General features: G+C 46.7%; 1 protein-coding gene across 6 annotated transcripts in view; it reads left to right on the top strand.

Annotated features, from left to right (window-relative positions):
* Positions 1 to 17626, top strand: part of LOC120023082 (DDB1- and CUL4-associated factor 5-like) — a 37765-nt gene extending 20139 nt beyond the window's left edge. For 2 of the 6 annotated variants that reach the window (XM_038967044.1, XM_038967043.1), the window contains 6 exons: positions 1034 to 1163; positions 1578 to 1791; positions 8487 to 8553; positions 10631 to 10758; positions 14363 to 14509; positions 14596 to 17626. In XM_038967044.1, coding sequence (XP_038822972.1) covers positions 1034 to 1163; positions 1578 to 1791; positions 8487 to 8553; positions 10631 to 10758; positions 14363 to 14509; positions 14596 to 15894 — 1985 coding nt within the window. In that variant the 3' untranslated portion in view covers positions 15895 to 17626. The remainder of the gene's footprint in view (positions 1 to 1033; positions 1164 to 1577; positions 1792 to 8486; positions 8554 to 10630; positions 10759 to 14362; positions 14510 to 14595) is intronic. The other 4 variants (XR_005472666.1, XR_005472665.1, XR_005472664.1 and 1 more) reach the window with 4 other exon arrangements.
* The last annotated feature ends 2325 nt before the right edge of the window (positions 17627 to 19951 follow it).

Below are 19951 nucleotides of genomic sequence, written 5' to 3'. Positions count from 1 at the left end.
CCACATCAAGTAACTGATGCAAGCAGTAAAATTAGATTTAAAAAACAGATAAAAAATACACCTTATGGAACAGAGGGGACTGTGAAGAGACACACACACACACATGGATTTTGTGTTGTAGGTGTGGAGTATGGGTCCGAGGGGCCACACTGTGTTGTGAAATCTGTAATATATGTATTGTAATGTTTTTAAAATTGTATAACTGTCTTAATTCTGCCGGACCCCAGGAAGAGTAGCTGCTGCTTTAGCAGGAACTAATGGGGATCCATAATAAACCCCAGGAAGAGTAGCTGATGCTTTGGCAGGAACTAATGGGGATTCATAATAAACCCCAGGAAGAGTAGCTGCTGCCTTGGCAGGAACTAATGGGGATCCATAATAAACCCCAGGAAGAGTAGCTGCTGCCTTGGCAGGAACTAATGGGGATCCGTAATAAACCCCAGGAAGAGTAGCTGCTGCCTTGACAGGAACTAATGGGGATCCATAATAAACCCAAGTACAAATACTTGGGAGAGTGGCCCACCCACTGGGGAGGCCAATCAGAATGAGTTTTTCCCCACAAAAGGGCTTTATTACTGTGGCATTGTGTTGTGTGACAAAACTGCACATTTTTAAAGTGGCCTTTTATTGGCCCCAGCACAAGGTGCACCTGTGTAATGATCATGCTGTTTAATCAGCTTCTTGATAGGCCACACCTGTCAGGTGGATGGATTATCTTGGCAAAGGAGAAATGCTCACTAACATAGATGTAAACAAATTTGTGCACAAAATTGGAGAGAAATAATCTTATGGAACATTTCTGGGATATTTTATTTCAGCTCATGAAACATGGGACCAACACTTTACATGTTAGTTGACTTGCCTAGTTTAAATAAAGGATAAATAAATAAATAAATGTTCATGTTGTGTTTTTATATTTTTGTGAAGTATTGTTCTGTTTTATTTTGTATATAAAACATATTGCGATAGGCCTACACCTGATCAATAACCATGTCATCTGAGTTAAATACATGTCATTCCCTGTGTATTTCAGAGCCCTTCTGTCTGGCCAACTACCCGTCAGCCTTCCACAGTGTGATGTTCAACCCGGCAGAGCCCCGACTGCTGGCTACAGCCAACTCCAAGGAGGGGGTGGGGCTGTGGGACATCCGCAAGCCTCGCACGTGAGAGCTTCTGTTAACCTCACTGTTAACCGTCACACTCAGGCTGTTTCAGGCTGTAATCCCAGCATCTGTTTTACCCAATTCGTCCACCAGAGGGCACTGTTTTATTATTTAATTTAGCAATTTCTTACATTGCTTCTATTCTGACCATATAAGATTGAAACTGCCTCTAAATGTAATCATACATAAGTACCCTCCCTTTATTTGTCTCTTTATTTACACTGTCTGTCAATAACTTTTATTTTATAAAGCCCTTTCAACATCTGTGGCTGTCACAGTGCTTTAAAAACAGTCAAGCAAAGCAGAAGCGTGGTGGCCAGGAAAAACTCCCTTGAAGGAAGAAACCTAGAGAGGAACACGGCTCCTGCTCTTCCTTCCTAATCCACCTCTCATTTCTCTCTCCGTCTCTCCCAGTTCTCTGCTGCGGTACGGCGGTAGCACGTCCCTCCAGAGTGCCATGTCGGTGCGTTTTAACAGCGCAGGGACCCAGCTCCTGGCACTGCGTCGCAGGCTACCCCCGGTCCTCTACGAGCTACACTCTCGCCTACCCAGCTTCCAGTTCGACAACCAGGGCTACTTCAACTCCTGTACCATGAAGAGCTGCTGCTTCGCTGGAGACAAGGACCAGGTGAGACCTTGGGGCTATGGATGGCATTCCAAATGGCATGCTGTTCCCTACATAGTGCAGCCCCTACAGCTTGTAGAACCCTATAGGCCCTGGTCTAAAGTAGTGCACTATATAGGGAATAGGGTCTAAAGTAGTGCACTATATAGGGAATAGGGTCTAAAGTAGTGCACTATATAGGGACTAAAGTAGTGCACTATATAGGGACTAAAGTAGTGCACTATATAGGGTCTAAAGTAGTGCACTATATAGGGTCTAAAGTAGTGCACTATATAGGGTCTAAAGTAGTGCACTATATAGGGTCTAAAGTAGTGCACTATATAGGGTCTAAAGTAGTGCACTATATAGGGTCTAAAGTAGTGCACTATATAGGGTCTAAAGTAGTGCACTATATAGGGACTAAAGTAGTGCACTATATAGGGACTAAAGTAGTGCACTATATAGGGACTAAAGTAGTGCACTATATAGGGACTAAAGTAGTGCACTATATAGGGACTAAAGTAGTGCACTATATAGGGACTAAAGTAGTGCACTATATAGGGTCTAAAGGAGTGCACTATATAGGGACTAGGGTCTAAAGGAGTGCACTATATAGGGAATAGGGTCTAAAGGAGTGCACTATATAGGGTCTAAAGTAGTGCACTATATAGGGTCTAAAGGAGTGCACTATATAGGGTCTAAAGGAGTGCACTATATAGGGACTAAAGGAGTGCACTATATAGGGACTAAAGGAGTGCACTATATAGGGACTAAAGGAGTGCACTATATAGGGACTAAAGGAGTGCACTATATAGGGACTAAAGGAGTGCACTATATAGGGACTAAAGGAGTGCACTATATAGGGACTAAAGGAGTGCACTATATAGGGACTAAAGGAGTGCACTATATAGGGACTAAAGGAGTGCACTATATAGGGACTAAAGGAGTGCACTATATAGGGTCTAAAGGAGTGCACTATATAGGGTCTAAAGGAGTGCACTATATAGGGTCTAAAGGAGTGCACTATATAGGGTCTAAAGGAGTGCACTATATAGGGTCTAAAGGAGTGCACTATATAGGGTCTAAAGGAGTGCACTATATAGGGACTAAAGGAGTGCACTATATAGGGTCTAAAGGAGTGCACTATATAGGGAATAGGGTCTAAAGGAGTGCACTATATAGGGAATAGGGTCTAAAGGAGTGCACTATATAGGGTCTAAAGGAGTGCACTATATAGGGACTAAAGGAGTGCACTATATAGGGAATAGGGTCTAAAGGAGTGCACTATATAGGGAATAGGGTCTAAAGGAGTGCACTATATAGGGTCTAAAGGAGTGCACTATATAGGGACTAAAGGAGTGCACTATATAGGGACTAAAGGAGTGCACTATATAGGGACTAAAGGAGTGCACTATATAGGGTCTAAAGGAGTGCACTATATAGGGAATAGGGTCTAAAGGAGTGCACTATATAGGGTCTAAAGGAGTGCACTATATAGGGTCTAAAGGAGTGCACTATATAGGGTCTAAAGGAGTGCACTATATAGGGACTAAAGGAGTGCACTATATAGGGAATAGGGTGCCCTCTGGGAAGCAGCCTTTGTGACCATCTCAAAGCTTTCTGTTTTCCTACAGCACTGTTGCTTTACACCCCGTGTCCATCTGATGCAGCATCCATCACTCTCCTTCTTGGTCAAACAGCCCTTACACTGTTGCTTTACACTCCGTGTCCATCTGATGCAGCATCCATCACTCTCCTTCTTGGTCAAACAGCCCTTACACTGTTGCTTTACACTCCGTGTCCATCTGATGCAGCATCCATCACTCTCCTTCTTGGTCAAACAGCCCTTACACTGTTGCTTTACACTCCGTGTCCATCTGATGCAGCATCCATCACTCTCCTTCTTGGTCAAACAGCCCTTACACTGTTGCTTTACACTCCGTGTCCATCTGATGCAGCACTCCATCACTCTCCTTCTTGGTCAAACAGCCCTTACACATCCTGGGGGTGTGTTGGGTCATTGTCCTGTTGAAAAACAAATGATAGTCCCACTAACCGCAAACCAGATGGGATGGCGTATCGCTGCAGAATGCTGTGGTAGCCATGCTGGTTAATTGTGCCTTGAATTCTAAATAAATCACTGACCGTGTCACCAGCAAAGCACCATCACACCTCCTCCTCCATGCTTCACGGTGGGAACCACACATGCGGAGATCATCCGTTCACCTACTCTGCGTTTCACAAAGACACGGGGATTAGAAGCAAAAATCTCAAATTTGGACTCATCAGACCAAAGGACAGATTTCCACGGGTCTAATGTTCATTGCTCGTGTTTTTTGACCCAAGCAAGTCTCTTCTTCTTATTGGTGTCCTTTAGTAGTAGTTTCTTTGCAGCAATTCTTTGGGCTGCAATCTGAGGCTGGTAACTCTATTGAACTTATCCTCTGCAGCAGAGGTAACTCTGGGTCTTCCTTTCCTGGGGCGGTCCTCATGAGATCCAGTTTCATCATAGCTCTTGATGGTTTTTGAGACTGCACTTGAAAAAACGTTCAAAGTTCTTGAAATTTCCCGTATTGACTGACCTTCATGTCTTAAAGTAATGATGAACTGTTCTTGCCATAATATGGACTTGGTCTTTTACCAAATAGGGCTATCTTCTGTATACCCAACCCTACCTTATTGGCTGAGAGAATGCCAAGAGTATGCAAAGCTGTCATAAAGGCAAAGGGTGGCTACTTTGAAGAATCTCAAATATAAGATATATTTTGATTTGTTTCATACTTTTTAGGTTACCACATGATTCCATATGTGTTATTTCATAGTTTTGATGTCTTCACTATTATTCTACAATGTAGAAAATAGTAAAAAATAAAGAAAATCCTGGAATGAGTAAGTGTCAACATTTGACTGGTACCGGTGTATACCGATTAGCAGAGACACTTACACTACAGTGGGTACATGTTCCGTACGAGGATGTGATCCCTGTGGGACTTTGACCTTCAACCTTTGCGTCGTTAGATAACACGCGTACGATCTAAACCACAGACCGTTCTGTTTTTTTAAAGCATACCAAGAAAGTCAACGTCCCAATTTCTCATGTTTTTTTTTTTCTTCTATTCTGGGAAGAGAGAGAGAGAGAGAGTCTGTCGAAGAGAGGCTTCCCTATAGAGACATTATAAAGTTGGGTTTTTCCTGAAGGAACTCTGTAGTAGGCTCAGGGGTCTGTCTCAAATGGCACCCCGTTCCCTATATAGTGCACTACATTTGACCATTGCCCTTATTTATTTAGTCCGTAGCCCTATATAGGGAACCAGTTGGGAAGTAGCCCAGAGGGTAATGGTGAAAGTTGAGGCCTTATTGTGAGGCCCTTCTGTCTCCTTCTAGTGATGAACACAGAAGCCCTGCATCTCTAGCCAAGACTCTTTCCTCAGCTCCTCCCCAGACCTTGTTTGTACCCCTATTCCTTACATAGTGTCCAGGGCTCTGCTCAAAAGTAGTGCACAGGATGTAATTTGGCACTAGCCCCCCCCCCCCCCCTCTTCGTATGAGACATGATATCACTCTGAAAACATGTCTAGTTTCTGTTCACAATATGCTGCGGTGCTGTCAGGGGAGACCTTAGCTACAGAAGACCGTTCTACACTAAAATAACAGAACTGTGCTGCGCCAGGCTGGAATCTACCAGTGGCGTGTGAGACCAGAGTTAAACAAAGCGAGAGAGAGAGAAGTTATGCCTGTGAGAAGGAGGTGATGTGGAATGACTGCAGCTACATTCACTAGTGCTTTCTCTCTTCTGTGCCACTGGCCCCCTGACTGCTTGTTGTCAAGGTGACGATCTTGCTTAGTCTCTAAGCAAGATCGTCACCTTGACAACAAGTAGTTAAGGGGCCATACGCACAGAATAGAGAAAGCACTAGCTTCCAAAAGGCTAGTGCCGGTAATGGTTACAATTCTACTTGACATGTGTAATGGGGCTCCCCTCCCAGGTGTCACCGCAGGCCTCTTAATGACCCTAGTGGGTGTCACCTCTTAATGACCCTAGTGGTGTCACCTCTTAATGACCCTAGTGGTGTCACTAGTTAGTAGATATATATAATGACCCTAGTGATGTCAGTAGATATATAATGACCCTAGTGATGTCAGTAGATATATAATGACCCTAGTGATGTCAGTAGATATATAATGACCCTAGTGATGTCACTAGTCAGTAGATATATAATGACCCTAGTGATGTCACTAGTCAGTAGATATATAATGACCCTAGTGATGTCACTAGTTAGTAGATCATGACCCTAGTGATGTCACTAGTTAGTAGATCATGACCCTAGTGATGTCACTAGTCAGTAGATATATAATGACCCTAGTGATGTCACTAGTTAGTAGATCATGACCCTAGTGATGTCACTAGTTAGTAGATCATGACCCTAGTGATGTCACTAGTTAGTAGATCATGACCCTACTGATGTCACTAGTCAGTAGATCATGACCCTAGTGATGTCAGTAGAGAATGACCCTAGTGATGTCAGTAGAGAATGACCCTAGTGATGTCACTAGTTAGTAGATATATGATGTCAGTAGAGAATGACCCTAGTGATGTCACTAGTTAGTAGATATATGATGTTAGTAGATATATAATGACCCTAGTGATGTCACTAGTTAGTAGATATATGATGTTAGTAGATATATAATGACCCTAGTGATGTCACTAGTTAGTAGATATATGATGTTAGTAGATATATGATGACCCTAGTGATGTCACTAGTTAGTAGATATATGATGTTAGTAGAGAATGACCCTAGTGATGTCACTAGTTAGTAGATATATGATGTCAGTAGAGAATGACCCTAGTGATGTCACTAGTTAGTAGATATATGATGTTAGTAGATATATAATGACCCTAGTGATGTCACTAGTTAGTAGATCATGACCCTACTGATGTCACTAGTCAGTAGATCATGACCCTAGTGATCAGTAGAGAATGACCCTAGTGATGTCACTAGTTAGTAGATATATGATGTCACTAGTTAGTAGATATATAATGACCCTAGTGATGTCACTAGTTAGTAGATATATGATGTCACTAGTTAGTAGATATATGATGTCACTAGTCAGTAGATATATGATGTTAGTAGATATATGATGACCCTAGTGATGTCACTAGTTAGTAGATATATGATGTCACTAGTTAGTAGATATATGATGTCACTAGTTAGTAGATATATAATGACCCTAGTGATGTCACTAGTTAGTAGATATATGATGACCCTAGTTAGTAGATATATGATGTCACTAGTGATGTCACTAGTTAGTAGATATATGATGTCACTAGTTAGTAGATATATGATGACCCTAGTGATGTCACTAGTTAGTAGATATATGATGTCACTAGTTAGTAGATATATGATGTCACTAGTCAGTAGATATATGATGTCACTAGTTAGTAGATATATGATGTTAGTAGATATATAATGACCCTAGTGATGTCACTAGTTAGTAGATATATGATGTCACTAGTGAGAGAGATAATACCTGCATCCCAAATAGCACCCTATTCCCTACCATAGCTCACTACCCTGGTCCAAAGTAGTGCACTATATCTGGAATAGGTTGCCATTTGAGATGCACCCTTTGGATCATTCCTCTCTTCTGGCTTCATTGGCTCGGCTCCTCGTTGCCTGGCAACAGACACCACACATATTTTCTGCTCGGTGTGTTTTGTAGAAGTTTACACCTCATCTCAAATTCTATCTTCCCTCGGAGAAGAGATTTGTCATAAATTCTTCTGTCTCCGTATTGTAACTGCTGCCTGTTGTGCTGTTTTTACAACTGGATCCTTGGGTTTTAAAATAATAATAATGTAAAAATGACACATTTTTTCCCCCCGAGGATTTAGGCCCGGATTCATAAAGCGTAAAGAGTGCTGATCTAGGATCAGATCTTGTCTATCTAATCTGTTTCATTATCATCTAAAATACAGAACTAAACTGATCCTAGATCAGCAGTCTTACTCGGAGACGCTTTATGGTCTCTTATCTGAAAATGGACTGGCTGTAATGTTTTTTAAGTTTAGATGTTACCTGACTATCTTCACAAGCTTTTTGTTTTTGAGGATTAATTGTTGACAACAAGCTTTTTTTTTTTTTTTTTTGTATCAACAGGGACAGAGAACTTTATGTAATAGTTTAACATCATGATGTGTTTTATAGAGGATGTTGTCTTACAAAGAGTCCCTAGTGGACCCCTATTCCCTATGTAGTCCACTACTTATTTCAGCAGGGCTTTGGACTAAAGTAGTGCACTACATCAGGAATAGGGTGGGCATTTTGAGATGCCTCTATGTTAATCTCTTTGTTGTCCTCCTCCAGTACATCTTGTCTATAGATAGGTAGATGCCTCTGTTAATCTCTTTGTTGTCCTCCTCCAGTACATATTGTCTATAGATAGGTAGATGCCTCTGTTAATCTCTTTGTTGTCCTCCTCCAGTACATATTGTCTATAGATAGGTAGATGCCTCTGTTAATCTCTTTGTTGTCCTCCTCCAGTACATCTTGTCTATAGATAGGTAGATGCCTCTGTTAATCTCTTTGTTGTCCTCCTCCAGTACATCTTGTCTATAGATAGGTAGATGCCTCTGTTAATCTCTTTGTTGTCCTCCTCCAGTACATCTTGTCTATAGATAGGTAGATGCCTCTGTTAATCTCTTTGTTGTCCTCCTCCAGTACGTCTTGTCTGGATCAGATGACTTCAATCTTTATATGTGGAGAATCCCAAAGGATCCTGAAGCTGGTAAGTGTGTGTGTGTGTGTGTGTGTGTGTGTGTGTGTGTTTCCGTATCAGTTTTTCAATCTTGTTTGTGTCAATAGCTAAGTTTCTGTCCAATTTGTGACAGATGAAACAATATGCACATTTTCCAGCAAACAAACGTTTTTTTGGCTGGGCGTGATAACGTAGTCCACATAAAAATGACTTTTGCTGTTATATTCTATTTATATTATATTATAATAATATAGTTATATTCTCATGTTAAATGGGTTCCATGACATTTTAAACTCTACTGATGGTTTTGCGTTTTATATAGTGAAATGTGTCCTCTGGCCAACAGCTCACAGTGACATGTGTCCTCTAGCCAACAGCTCACAGAGACAGTGACGTGTGTCCTCTAGCCAACAGCTCACAGAGACAGTGACATGTGTCCTCTGGCCAACAGCTCACAGTGACATGTGTCCTCTGGCCAACAGCTCACAGAGACAGTGACATGTGTCCTCTAGCCAACAGCTCACAGAGACAGTGACATGTGTCCTCTGGCCAACAGCTCACAGTGACATGTGTCCTCTGGCCAACAGCTCACAGAGACAGTGACATGTGTCCTCTGGCCAACAGCTCACAGAGACAGTGACATGTGTCCTCTAGCCAACAGCTCACAGAGACAGTGACATGTGTCCTCTAGCCAACAGCTCACAGAGACAGTGACATGTGTCCTCTGGCCAACAGCTCACAGAGACAGTGACATGTGTCCTCTGGCCAACAGCTCACAGAGACAGTGACATGTGTCCTCTGGCCAACAGCTCACAGAGACAGTGACATGTGTCCTCTGGCCAACAGCTCACAGAGACAGTGACATGTGTCCTCTGGCCAACAGCTCACAGAGACAGTGACATGTGTCCTCTGGCCAACAGCTCACAGAGACAGTGACATGTGTCCTCTGGCCAACAGCTCACAGAGACAGTGACATGTGTCCTCTAGCCAACAGCTCACAGAGACAGTGACATGTGTCCTCTGGCCAACAGCTCACAGAGACAGTGACATGTGTCCTCTGGCCAACAGCTCACAGAGACAGTGACATGTGTCCTCTGGCCAACAGCTCACAGAGACAGTGACATGTGTCCTCTGGCCAACAGCTCACAGAGACAGTGACATGTGTCCTCTGGCCAACAGCTCACAGAGACAGTGACATGTGTCCTCTGGCCAACAGCTCACAGAGACAGTGACACGTGTCCTCTGGCCAACAGCTCACAGAGACAGTGACACGTGTCCTCTGGCCAACAGCTCACAGAGACAGTGACACGTGTCCTCTGGCCAACAGCTCACAGAGACAGTGACACGTGTCCTCTGGCCAACAGCTCACAGAGACAGTGACACGTGTCCTCTGGCCAACAGCTCACAGAGACAGTGACACGTGTCCTCTGGCCAACAGCTCACAGAGACAGTGACACGTGTCCTCTGGCCAACAGCTCACAGAGACAGTGACACGTGTCCTCTGGCCAACAGCTCACAGAGACAGTGACACGTGTCCTCTGGCCAACAGCTCACAGAGACAGTGACACGTGTCCTCTGGCCAACAGCTCACAGAGACAGTGTGGGTAGGCTACCTACATGATGAGATTACTATGGATAATAGCGATTTTTTTTATTTATTATTATTTGTATTTGTCAAATGGCCGCCAAGCATCGATCATCATGTCACCAGTATAAGATTCTCGATATTTATTGTAAGCAGCATCAAGCTAACCACCCTGTGAAGTTCATCACTTATTTCATCTGTAGCCTCATAAACTGCATGGTTTCCTGAGTTGTAGTGGAAGAACCCCACACACACACATCATCGCATGACTCCAAGTTTACTTCAATATGACAGTTATTATATCAATATTTACTCATAAAGGCGTTTCTGCCATTTCTCGCATAATACGTTTTGCCGGAAACAAAAAGATCCCTCCCAACATATTTGTCTGTCGGCTTTTCACGTTTCAGTCAGCCCAGTCGTGGCTTTTCTTTACGCGTCAGGTAATTCATCCGCATGAAATGTTTAGATGGAAACGTGATTACAGATTACAAATCTCTTATTTCCGTCTCGCCCTTCCAGGAGGCCCAGGTCGTGTGGTGAACGGAGCGTCCATGATCCTAAAGGGTCATCGTTCCATCGTGAACCAAGTCCGGTTCAACCCGAGCACCAATATGATCTGCTCCTCCGGGGTCGAGAAGGTCATCAAGGTCAGTAGTTACGTCGTAGATATTATTTATTTTTTATTTATTTACAATTTTAATAATCATTCAAATCACAGGTCGTGGGTGGGTGTATGACTTGATGTGTAAAATGACTTGGTACCAATGATTGGTTCGTGAAATCATCAGTGACATATCCACATTACATCATGAACATCAATTGATTACATCGTCATGATTTAAAGTTCATCAGTTCGGTTGTTTGAGTACTTTAAAAAATGCACAGAATCTTGAAGGTAATTGTTCTTTGCAGGAAAAGGAGAAACCCACCTGGGTGCTCACCGTGCCATCAGAATAATTATCTCAGCCCTTCTACACCTAAACCCTCTGAAAGGGTAACGGTAGTAACTCCCAGGCATTCCTCACTGGGTGGTTTCCCATCCTGTATGACTCTCAGGTCTTCAGTCATTATAACTCACTGTCCCTCATGAATCACAGGGCCTGAGGTGAAGACAGACGACTCATCTCCTTCGCCGTCTGTCCCCTTTTGACGAGCTTGTCGAAGGAAGATGTGTTGGTTCATCATCATAACGCTCTCTCCTACGGCAGCTCTAGTCTCTCTCCTACGGCAGCTCTAGTCTCTCTCCTACGGCAGCTCTAGTCTCTCTCCTACGGCAGCTCTAGTCTCTCTCCTACGGCAGCTCTAGTCCTCTCCTACGGCAGCTCTAGTCTCTCTCCTACGGCAGCTCTAGTCTCTCTCCTACGGCAGCTCTAGTCTCTCTCCTACGGCAGCTCTAGTCTCTCTCCTACGGCAGCTCTAGTCTCTCTCCTACGGCAGCTCTAGTCTCTCTCCTACGGCAGCTCTAGTCTCTCTCCTACGGCAGCTCTAGTCTCTCTCCTACGGCAGCTCTAGTCTCTCTCCTACGGCAGCTCTAGTCTCTCTCCTACGGCAGCTCTAGTCTCTCTCCTACGGCAGCTCTAGTCTCTCTCCTACGGCAGCTCTAGTCTCTCTCCTACGGCAGCTCTAGTCTCTCTCCTACGGCAGCTCTAGTCTCTCTCCTACGGCAGCTCTAGTCTCTCTCCTACGGCAGCTCTAGTCTCTCTCCTACGGCAGCTCTAGTCTCTCTCCTACGGCAGCTCTAGTCTCTCTCCTACGGCAGCTCTAGTCTCTCTCCTACGGCAGCTCTAGTCTCTCTCCTACGGCAGCTCTAGTCTCTCTCCTACGGCAGCTCTAGTCTCTCTCCTACGGCAGCCTCTAGTCTCTCTCCTACGGCAGCCTCTAGTCTCTCTCCTACGGCAGCTCTAGTCTCTCTCCTACGGCAGCCTCTAGTCTCTCTCCTACGGCAGCCTCTAGTCTCTCTCCTACGGCAGCCTCTAGTCTCTCTCCTACGGCAGCCTCTAGTCTCTCTCCTACGGCAGCCTCTAGTCTCTCCTCCTACGGCAGCCTCTAGTCTCTCCTCCTACGGTAGCCTCTAGTCTCTCCTCCTACGGCAGCCTCTAGTCTCTCCTCCTACGGCAGCCTCTAGTCTCTCCTACGGCAGCCTCCTCCTACGGCAGCCTCTAGTCTCTCCTCCTACGGCAGCCTCTAGTCTCTCCTCCTACGGCAGCCTCTAGTCTCTCCTCCTACGGCAGCCTCTAGTCTCTCCTCCTACGGCAGCCTCTAGTCTCTCCTCCTACGGCAGCCTCTAGTCTCTCCTCCTACGGCAGCCTCTAGTCTCTCCTCCTACGGCAGCCTCTAGTCTCTCCTCCTACGGCAGCCTCTAGTCTCTCCTCCTACGGCAGCCTCTAGTCTCTCCTCCTACGGCAGCCTCTAGTCTCTCCTCCTACGGCAGCCTCTAGTCTCTCCTCCTACGGCAGCCTCTAGTCTCTCCTCCTACGGCAGCCTCTAGTCTCTCCTCCTACGGCAGCCTCTAGTCTCTCCTCCTACGGCAGCCTCTAGTCTCTCCTCCTACGGCAGCCTCTAGTCTCTCCTCCTACGGCAGCCTCTAGTCTCTCCTCCTACGGCAGCCTCTAGTCTCTCCTCCTACGGCAGCCTCTAGTCTCTCCTCCTACGGCAGCCTCTAGTCTCTCCTCCTACGGCAGCCTCTAGTCTCTCCTCCTACGGCAGCCTCTAGTCTCTCCTCCTACGGCAGCCTCTAGTCTCTCCTCCTACGGCAGCCTCTAGTCTCTCTCCTACGGCAGCCTCTAGTCTCTCTCCTACGGCAGCCTCTAGTCTCTCTCCTACGGCAGCTCTAGTCTCTCTCCTACGGCAGCCTCTAGTCTCTCTCCTACGGCAGCCTCTAGTCTCTCTCCTACGGCAGCTCTAGTCTCTCTCCTACGGCAGCTCTAGTCTCTCTCCTACGGCAGCTCTAGTCTCTCTCCTACGGCAGCTCTAGTCTCTCTCCTACGGCAGCTCTAGTCTCTCTCCTACGACAGCTCTAGTCCTCTCCTACGGCAGCTCTAGTCCTCTCCTACGGCAGCTCTAGTCCTCTCCTACGGCAGCTCTAGTCCTCTCCTACGGCAGCTCTAGTCCTCTCCTACGGCAGCTCTAGTCCTCTCCTACGGCAGCTCTAGTCCTCTCCTACGGCAGCTCTAGTCCTCTCCTACGGCAGCTCTAGTCCTCTCCTACGGCAGCTCTAGTCTCTCTCCTACGGCAGCTCTAGTCTCTCTCCTACGGCAGCTCTAGTCTCTCTCCTACGGCAGCTCTAGTCTCTCTCCTACGGCAGCTTTAGTCTCTCTCCTACGGCAGCTTTAGTCTCTCTCCTACGGCAGCTCTAGTCTCTCTCCTACGGCAGCTCTAGTCTCTCTCCTACGGCAGCTCTAGTCTCTCTCCTACGGCAGCTCTAGTCTCTCTCCTACGGCAGCTCTAGTCTCTCTCCTACGGCAGCTCTAGTCTCTCTCCTACGGCAGCTCTAGTCTCTCTCCTACGGCAGCTCTAGTCTCTCTCCTACGGCAGCTCTAGTCTCTCTCCTACGGCAGCTCTAGTCTCTCTCCTACGGCAGCTCTAGTCTCTCTCCTACGGCAGCCTCTAGTCCTCTCCTACGGCAGCTCTAGTCCTCTCCTACGGCAGCTCTAGTCCTCTCCTACGGCAGCTCTAGTCCTCTCCTACGGCAGCTCTAGTCTCTCTCCTACGGCAGCCTCTAGTCTCTCTCCTACGGCAGCTCTAGTCTCTCTCCTACGGCAGCTCTAGTCTCTCTCCTACGGCAGCTTTAGTCTCTCTCCTACGGCAGCTCTAGTCTCTCTCCTACGGCAGCTCTAGTCTCTCTCCTACGGCAGCTCTAGTCCTCTCCTACGGCAGCTCTAGTCCTCTCCTACGGCAGCTCTAGTCTCTCTCCTACGGCAGCTCTAGTCCTCTCCTACGGCAGCTCTAGTCCTCTCCTACGGCAGCTCTAGTCCTCTCCTAGGGCAGCTCTAGTCCTCTCCTAGGGCAGCTCTAGTCCTCTCCTAGGGCAGCTCTAGTCCTCTCCTAGGGCAGCTCTAGTCTCTCTCCTACGGCAGCTCTAGTCTCTCTCCTACGGCAGCTCTAGTCTCTCTCCTACGGCAGCTCTAGTCTCTCTCCTACGGCAGCTCTAGTCTCTCTCTCCTACGGCAGCTCTAGTTCTGTACCAGAAGTGTGAAAGCTGATACAGGCTCTCTAATCCTGACCTCTGCCTTGTCTCTCCTCCTCCCCCAGGCATGGAGCCCCTACCAGCAGACAGAGAGTCTGGGCGACCTGGATGGTTGTGTGGAGAATAAGTCCAGGAGTCTGTACAGCCACGAGGAGTATATCAGCCTGGTGCTGAACAGCGGCAGCGGCCTGAGGCACGACTACGTCTCACAGGTAACACACACACACACACACACACACACACACACATTCTGGGGGATGAATTGAAGTACGATTGCATCTTTCTCATGTCATCTCAGTCCATCCAGGAGGATCCTCGTATGATGGCCTTCTTTGACTCTCTGGTGCGTCGGGAGATCGAGGGCTGGAGTTCGGACTCAGACAGTGACCTGAGTGAGGGGGCCATCCTGCAGCTCCAGGCCAGGGGGCGAGGCTCGACGCGGGCTGGAAGAGACGGCGCCGGGGTCCTGGTTGGGGTTGGTGCTGCTTCACCTGTACATCCCGCTGCTGCTACGGGCGACTCGGACCGCTCCTCCTCATCCTCATTGGCTGCACCTGATGCCTCGGGGGCGGAGCCGTTGCTGCCTAGGAGTCGTCAGCGACATCACCAGTCTGCGTTCTTATTGGACCTGGTGGGAGAGGACTCTGACTCCTCTGGGTTCTGGTTGGACCCCATGCCCCGCCCCAGCCCCCGAGACAACTCCACCCTCTCCAGCCCCCCCTCCTCCCCCGCTGGGGCCTCCTCCAGCTCCTCCACCACCTCCTCCACCAGCTCTGAGGACGAGGAGCGTCGCAGGGTCAGCACCAGGCAACGCAACGCCGCACGGAGGCGCCGCATGCACTTCCCCTGCAGGCCCAGTGGAGGGCGCCCTGAGTCCGCCCAGGCCCTGTACCCCGGGGGGGTCGACTCCTGCTCCTACCCCAAGATCTCCATCGACGAGGCCTCATCCTCCTCTGCATCCTCCACGGAGCTGCAGCAGGACCAGGACTCGGTCCAGATCGGACCCCAAAGGAGGAGCTCGAAAACGGGGAGATGTGCCAGCAATTCAGGCAGACTTGCTGGTTCCGGCCCTGCAGTGTCTCTGGACAGCCAGGACGACCGAGCGGAGCAGGAGGGGCTCCTCATCACCTCCCTTCTGGCTCAGGACACTCTGCAGCAGAGGACCGAGTCCTGGGAGGGAGGGATGACGGGGGCTGCTTTAGAGAGGATGGCCAAGGGCTTGGAGAGTCCGGAGGAGGACAACAGTAGCTGGGTCTCCCCTTCCTCCAGACATCACCACAGCCCTGACATGAATGGCCTGCGGCTCCCTGACCAGACTGAGATGACTGAAGTGCCAGTAGACTCCAGGGACCGTCTGGCTCCAGACCTGTTTGCGTCCCCACATTCCAGGGGAGAGAGGGAGGCCTTGGCGGGGAAACAAACAGACACTAGGAACCAGGTGGAGGATGAGAAGGATGAGGAAGAGGCAGGGTTGTCTTCTCAGAGAGGCCAGGCCCCGGCCCAGGGGGCGCTAAAACGGACTCACCTGGGGTCAGGAGGTCAAGGGTCAGGGGAGGGGTTGGAGACCTCGCCCTCAGAGAAGAAGTTCAAGACATGATGATGACGCCTGTTGTGGGAAGGTGATCATTTGGTGAAAGACTTGTCCCACATTAGTCTATTCCCCGTGGTTCTCAAACCTCTCCTCTTGGACGTTGAACTACCTCACCTGATTCACCTAGTCAAGGGCTTGAGGATTAGTTGACTAGTTGAATCAGGTTTGCTAGCTCTGGTATAGATTAAATACATGGAACAACTGAGGGGTCCCAGAGGAGAGGTCTGAGTAACACTGGCCCATGGAACAACTGAGGGTCCCAGAGGAGATGTCTGAGTAACACTGGCCCATGGAAACTGAGGGTCCCAGAGGAGAGGTCTGAGTAACACTGGCCCATGGAACAACTGAGGGTCCCAGAGGTCTGAGTAACACTGGCCCATGGAACAACTGAGGGTCCCAGAGGAGAGGTCTGAGTAACACTGGCCCATGGAACAACTGAGGGTCCCAGAGGAGAGGTCTGAGTAACACTGGCCCATGGAACAACTGAGGGTCCCAGAGGTCTGAGTAACACTGGCCCATGGAACAACTGAGGGTCCCAGAGGAGATGTCTGAGTAACACTGGCCCATGGAAACTGAGGGTCCCAGAGGAGAGGTCTGAGTAACACTGGCCCATGGAACAACTGAGGGTCCCAGAGGTCTGAGTAACACTGGCCCATGGAACAACTGAGGGTCCCAGAGGAGAGGTCTGAGTAACACTGGCCCATGGAACAACTGAGGGTCCCAGAGGTCTGAGTAACACTGGCCCATGGAACAACTGAGGGTCCCAGAGGAGATGTCTGAGTAACACTGGCCCATGGAAACTGAGGGTCCCAGAGGAGAGGTCTGAGTAACACTGGCCCATGGAACAACTGAGGGTCCCAGAGGTCTGAGTAACACTGGCCCATGGAACAACTGAGGGTCCCAGAGGTCTGAGTAACACTGGCCCATGGAACAACTGAGGGTCCCAGAGGTCTGAGTAACACTGGCCTATATAGTACACTACTTTTCACCAGGATCCTCTGAGCCAATGGTCAACAGTAGTGTACTATGTAAGGGAGAGGGGGCCGTTTCGGATGCAACCGGAGACTCAAGTTAGTGGCTTTTCTTTGTGTTTTTACAGTCCAGTTTCTTGGTTTGGTGACGCAAAATTGCGACACCCTTTTTAGTATTTTTGAGCCATTGGGACGTGTATTCTGCTAAGAGCAGGACACAGTGGCTATGAGGGCTTGGCTCTCTCTGTCTGTCAATCAGAACATACTGGATAATGATTGGTCCAATGTTACTGTGGCAGCAACGCATTCTGGAACTTCTAGAAATTGTCATCACTTCTGAGGTCAAACCATAGATGACATTAAATATCACAAGATCCAAAAATATGTAATAATATTGACATTGACAATGGTATTGTAAATGCACTTCTAGTTAGTCATTTAGTCTTAAGGCAGAAATTGAATTTTTGTTTTATTTTTTTTATTTTTTTAGTTGTTTTTTGTTGTTGAAGAAAGCAGGCCTTTAGTCCTGAACCAAAGCTTCTTTAAAGGCTTCAGACGGCACGTTTGATTTCTATTGGTTCAGGACTAAAGGCTTCAGACGGCACGTTTGATTTCTATTGGTTCAGGACTAAAGGTTTCAGTCATTTACATTTTTCAGTGAGCTTCTTGGTGAAGTGTCAGCATTTCTGTGGCAAATCTGTTGTAGCCATGCAGCTGTTTGAGTGGTGCATTAAAAAATAAATGATTGTTTCAGTGTTAATAAGGATGATAATTGTTTCTTGTCTCTTCGTCCTCAACCCCTCTGTCGCCAGCAGCAGCAAATGTTTAATTCTGCTTTATTTCTTCAGTTAAAGAATCATTCATTGTCTGATAATTAATTACACTGATACCATTCCTGAGACCTTTCTCTCTCCGTTATAAGGATTTTTTAAAATCTATTTTACAATGATGATAATCGCATTTTACTCTCACCTTTCAAGACACCCAAGGCTACTTTGAAAAAAATAGCAAATTGAAACTTAACTGCCACAATAATCGCCATACATTGTCTTTAGTGTACCATTTCTCTAATTGAAGAGATATTGGATAATGTTTCTGGCACAGTACCAAGTCACCATGGCAACGAAGCTTCAACACTGCAGCGAAAAAAATGTGACCCTGAACAGACTGGAGAATACAGCATACACAACGATATGCTGCTAGACCAAACCAATCTATAGACTGGAGAATACAGAACACACAATGATGTGCTGCTAGACCAAACCAATCTATAGACTGGAGAACACACAATGATGTGCTGCTAGACCAAACCAATCTATAGACTGGAGAACACACAATGATATGCTGCTAGACCAAACCAATCTATAGACCGGAGAATACAGAACACACAATGATATGCTGCTAGACCAAACCAATCTATAGACTGGAGAATACACAATGATGTGCTGCTAGACCAAACCAATCTATAGACTGGAGAATACACAATGATATGCTGCTAGACCAAACCAATCTATAGACTAGAGAATACAGAACACACAATGATATGCTGCTAGACCAAACCAATCTATAGACTGGAGAACACACAATGATGTGCTGCTAGACCAAACCAATCTATAGACTGGAGAACACACAATGATGTGCTGCTAAGACCAAACCAATCTATAGACTGGAGAATACAGAACACACAATGATGTGCTGCTAGACCCAAACCAATCTATAGACTGGAGAATACACAATGATGTGCTTGCTAGACCAAACCAATCTATAGACTGGAGAATACAGAACACACAATGATGTGCTGCTAGACCAAACAAATCTATAGACTGGAGAATACAGAACACACAATGATGTGCTGCTAGACCAAACCAATCTATAGACTGGAGAATACAGAACACACAATGATGTGCTGCCTAGACCAAACCAATCTATAGACTGGAGAATACAGAACACACAATGATGTGCTGCTAGACCAAACCAATCTATAGACCGGAGAATACAGAACACACGATGATGTGCTGCTAGACCAAACCAATCTATAGACTGGAGAATACAGAACACAATGATGTGCTGTCTAGACCAAACCAATCTATAGACTGGAGAAATACAGACACACAATGATTCCTACCAATCTATAGACTGGAGAATACAGACACACATGATGTGCTGCTAGGACCAAACCAATCTATAGACTGGAGAATACAGAACACACAATGATGTGCTGCTAGACCAAACCAATCTATAGACTGGAGAATACACAATGATGTGCTGCTAGACCAAACCAATCTATAGACTGGAGAATACAGAACACACAATGATATGCTGCTAGACCAAACCAATCTATAGACTGGAGAATACAGAACACACAATGATGTGCTGCTAGACCAAAACCAATCTATAGACTGGAGAATACAGAACACACAATGATATGCTGCTAGACCAAACCAATCTATAGACTGGAGAATACAGAACACACAATGATATGCTGCTAGACCAAACCAATCTATAGACTGGAGAATACACAACGATATGCTGCTAGACCAAACCAATCTATAGACTGGAGAATACACAATGATGTGCTGCTAGACCAAACCAATCTATAGACTGGAGAATACAGAACACACAATGATGTGCTGCTAGACCAAACCAATCTATAGACTGGAGAATACAGAACACACAATGATGTGCTGCTAGACCAAACCAATCTATAGACTGGAGAATACAGAACACACAATGATATGCTGCTAGACCAAACCAATCTATAGACTGGAGAATACACAACGATATGCTGCTAGACCAAACCAATCTATAGACTGGAGAATACACAATGATGTGCTGCTAGACCAAACCAATCTATAGACTGGAGAATACAGAACACACAATGATGTGCTGCTAGACCAAACCAATCTATAGACTGGAGAATACAGAACACACAATGATGTGCTGCTAGACCAAACCAATCTATAGACTGGAGAATACACAATGATATGCTGCTAGACCAAACCAATCCATAGACTGGAGAATACAGAACACACAATGATGTGCTGCTAGACCAAACCAATCTATAGACTGGAGAACACACAATGATATGCTGC

The sequence above is a fragment of the Salvelinus namaycush genome, chromosome 28 (genome assembly GCF_016432855.1).
Source record: "Salvelinus namaycush isolate Seneca chromosome 28, SaNama_1.0, whole genome shotgun sequence".
In the NCBI taxonomy this organism is placed as follows: Eukaryota; Metazoa; Chordata; class Actinopteri; order Salmoniformes; family Salmonidae; genus Salvelinus; species Salvelinus namaycush.
Note: the sequence above shows the minus strand (reverse complement) of the source record. Positions and strands in the feature narration are given on the sequence as shown.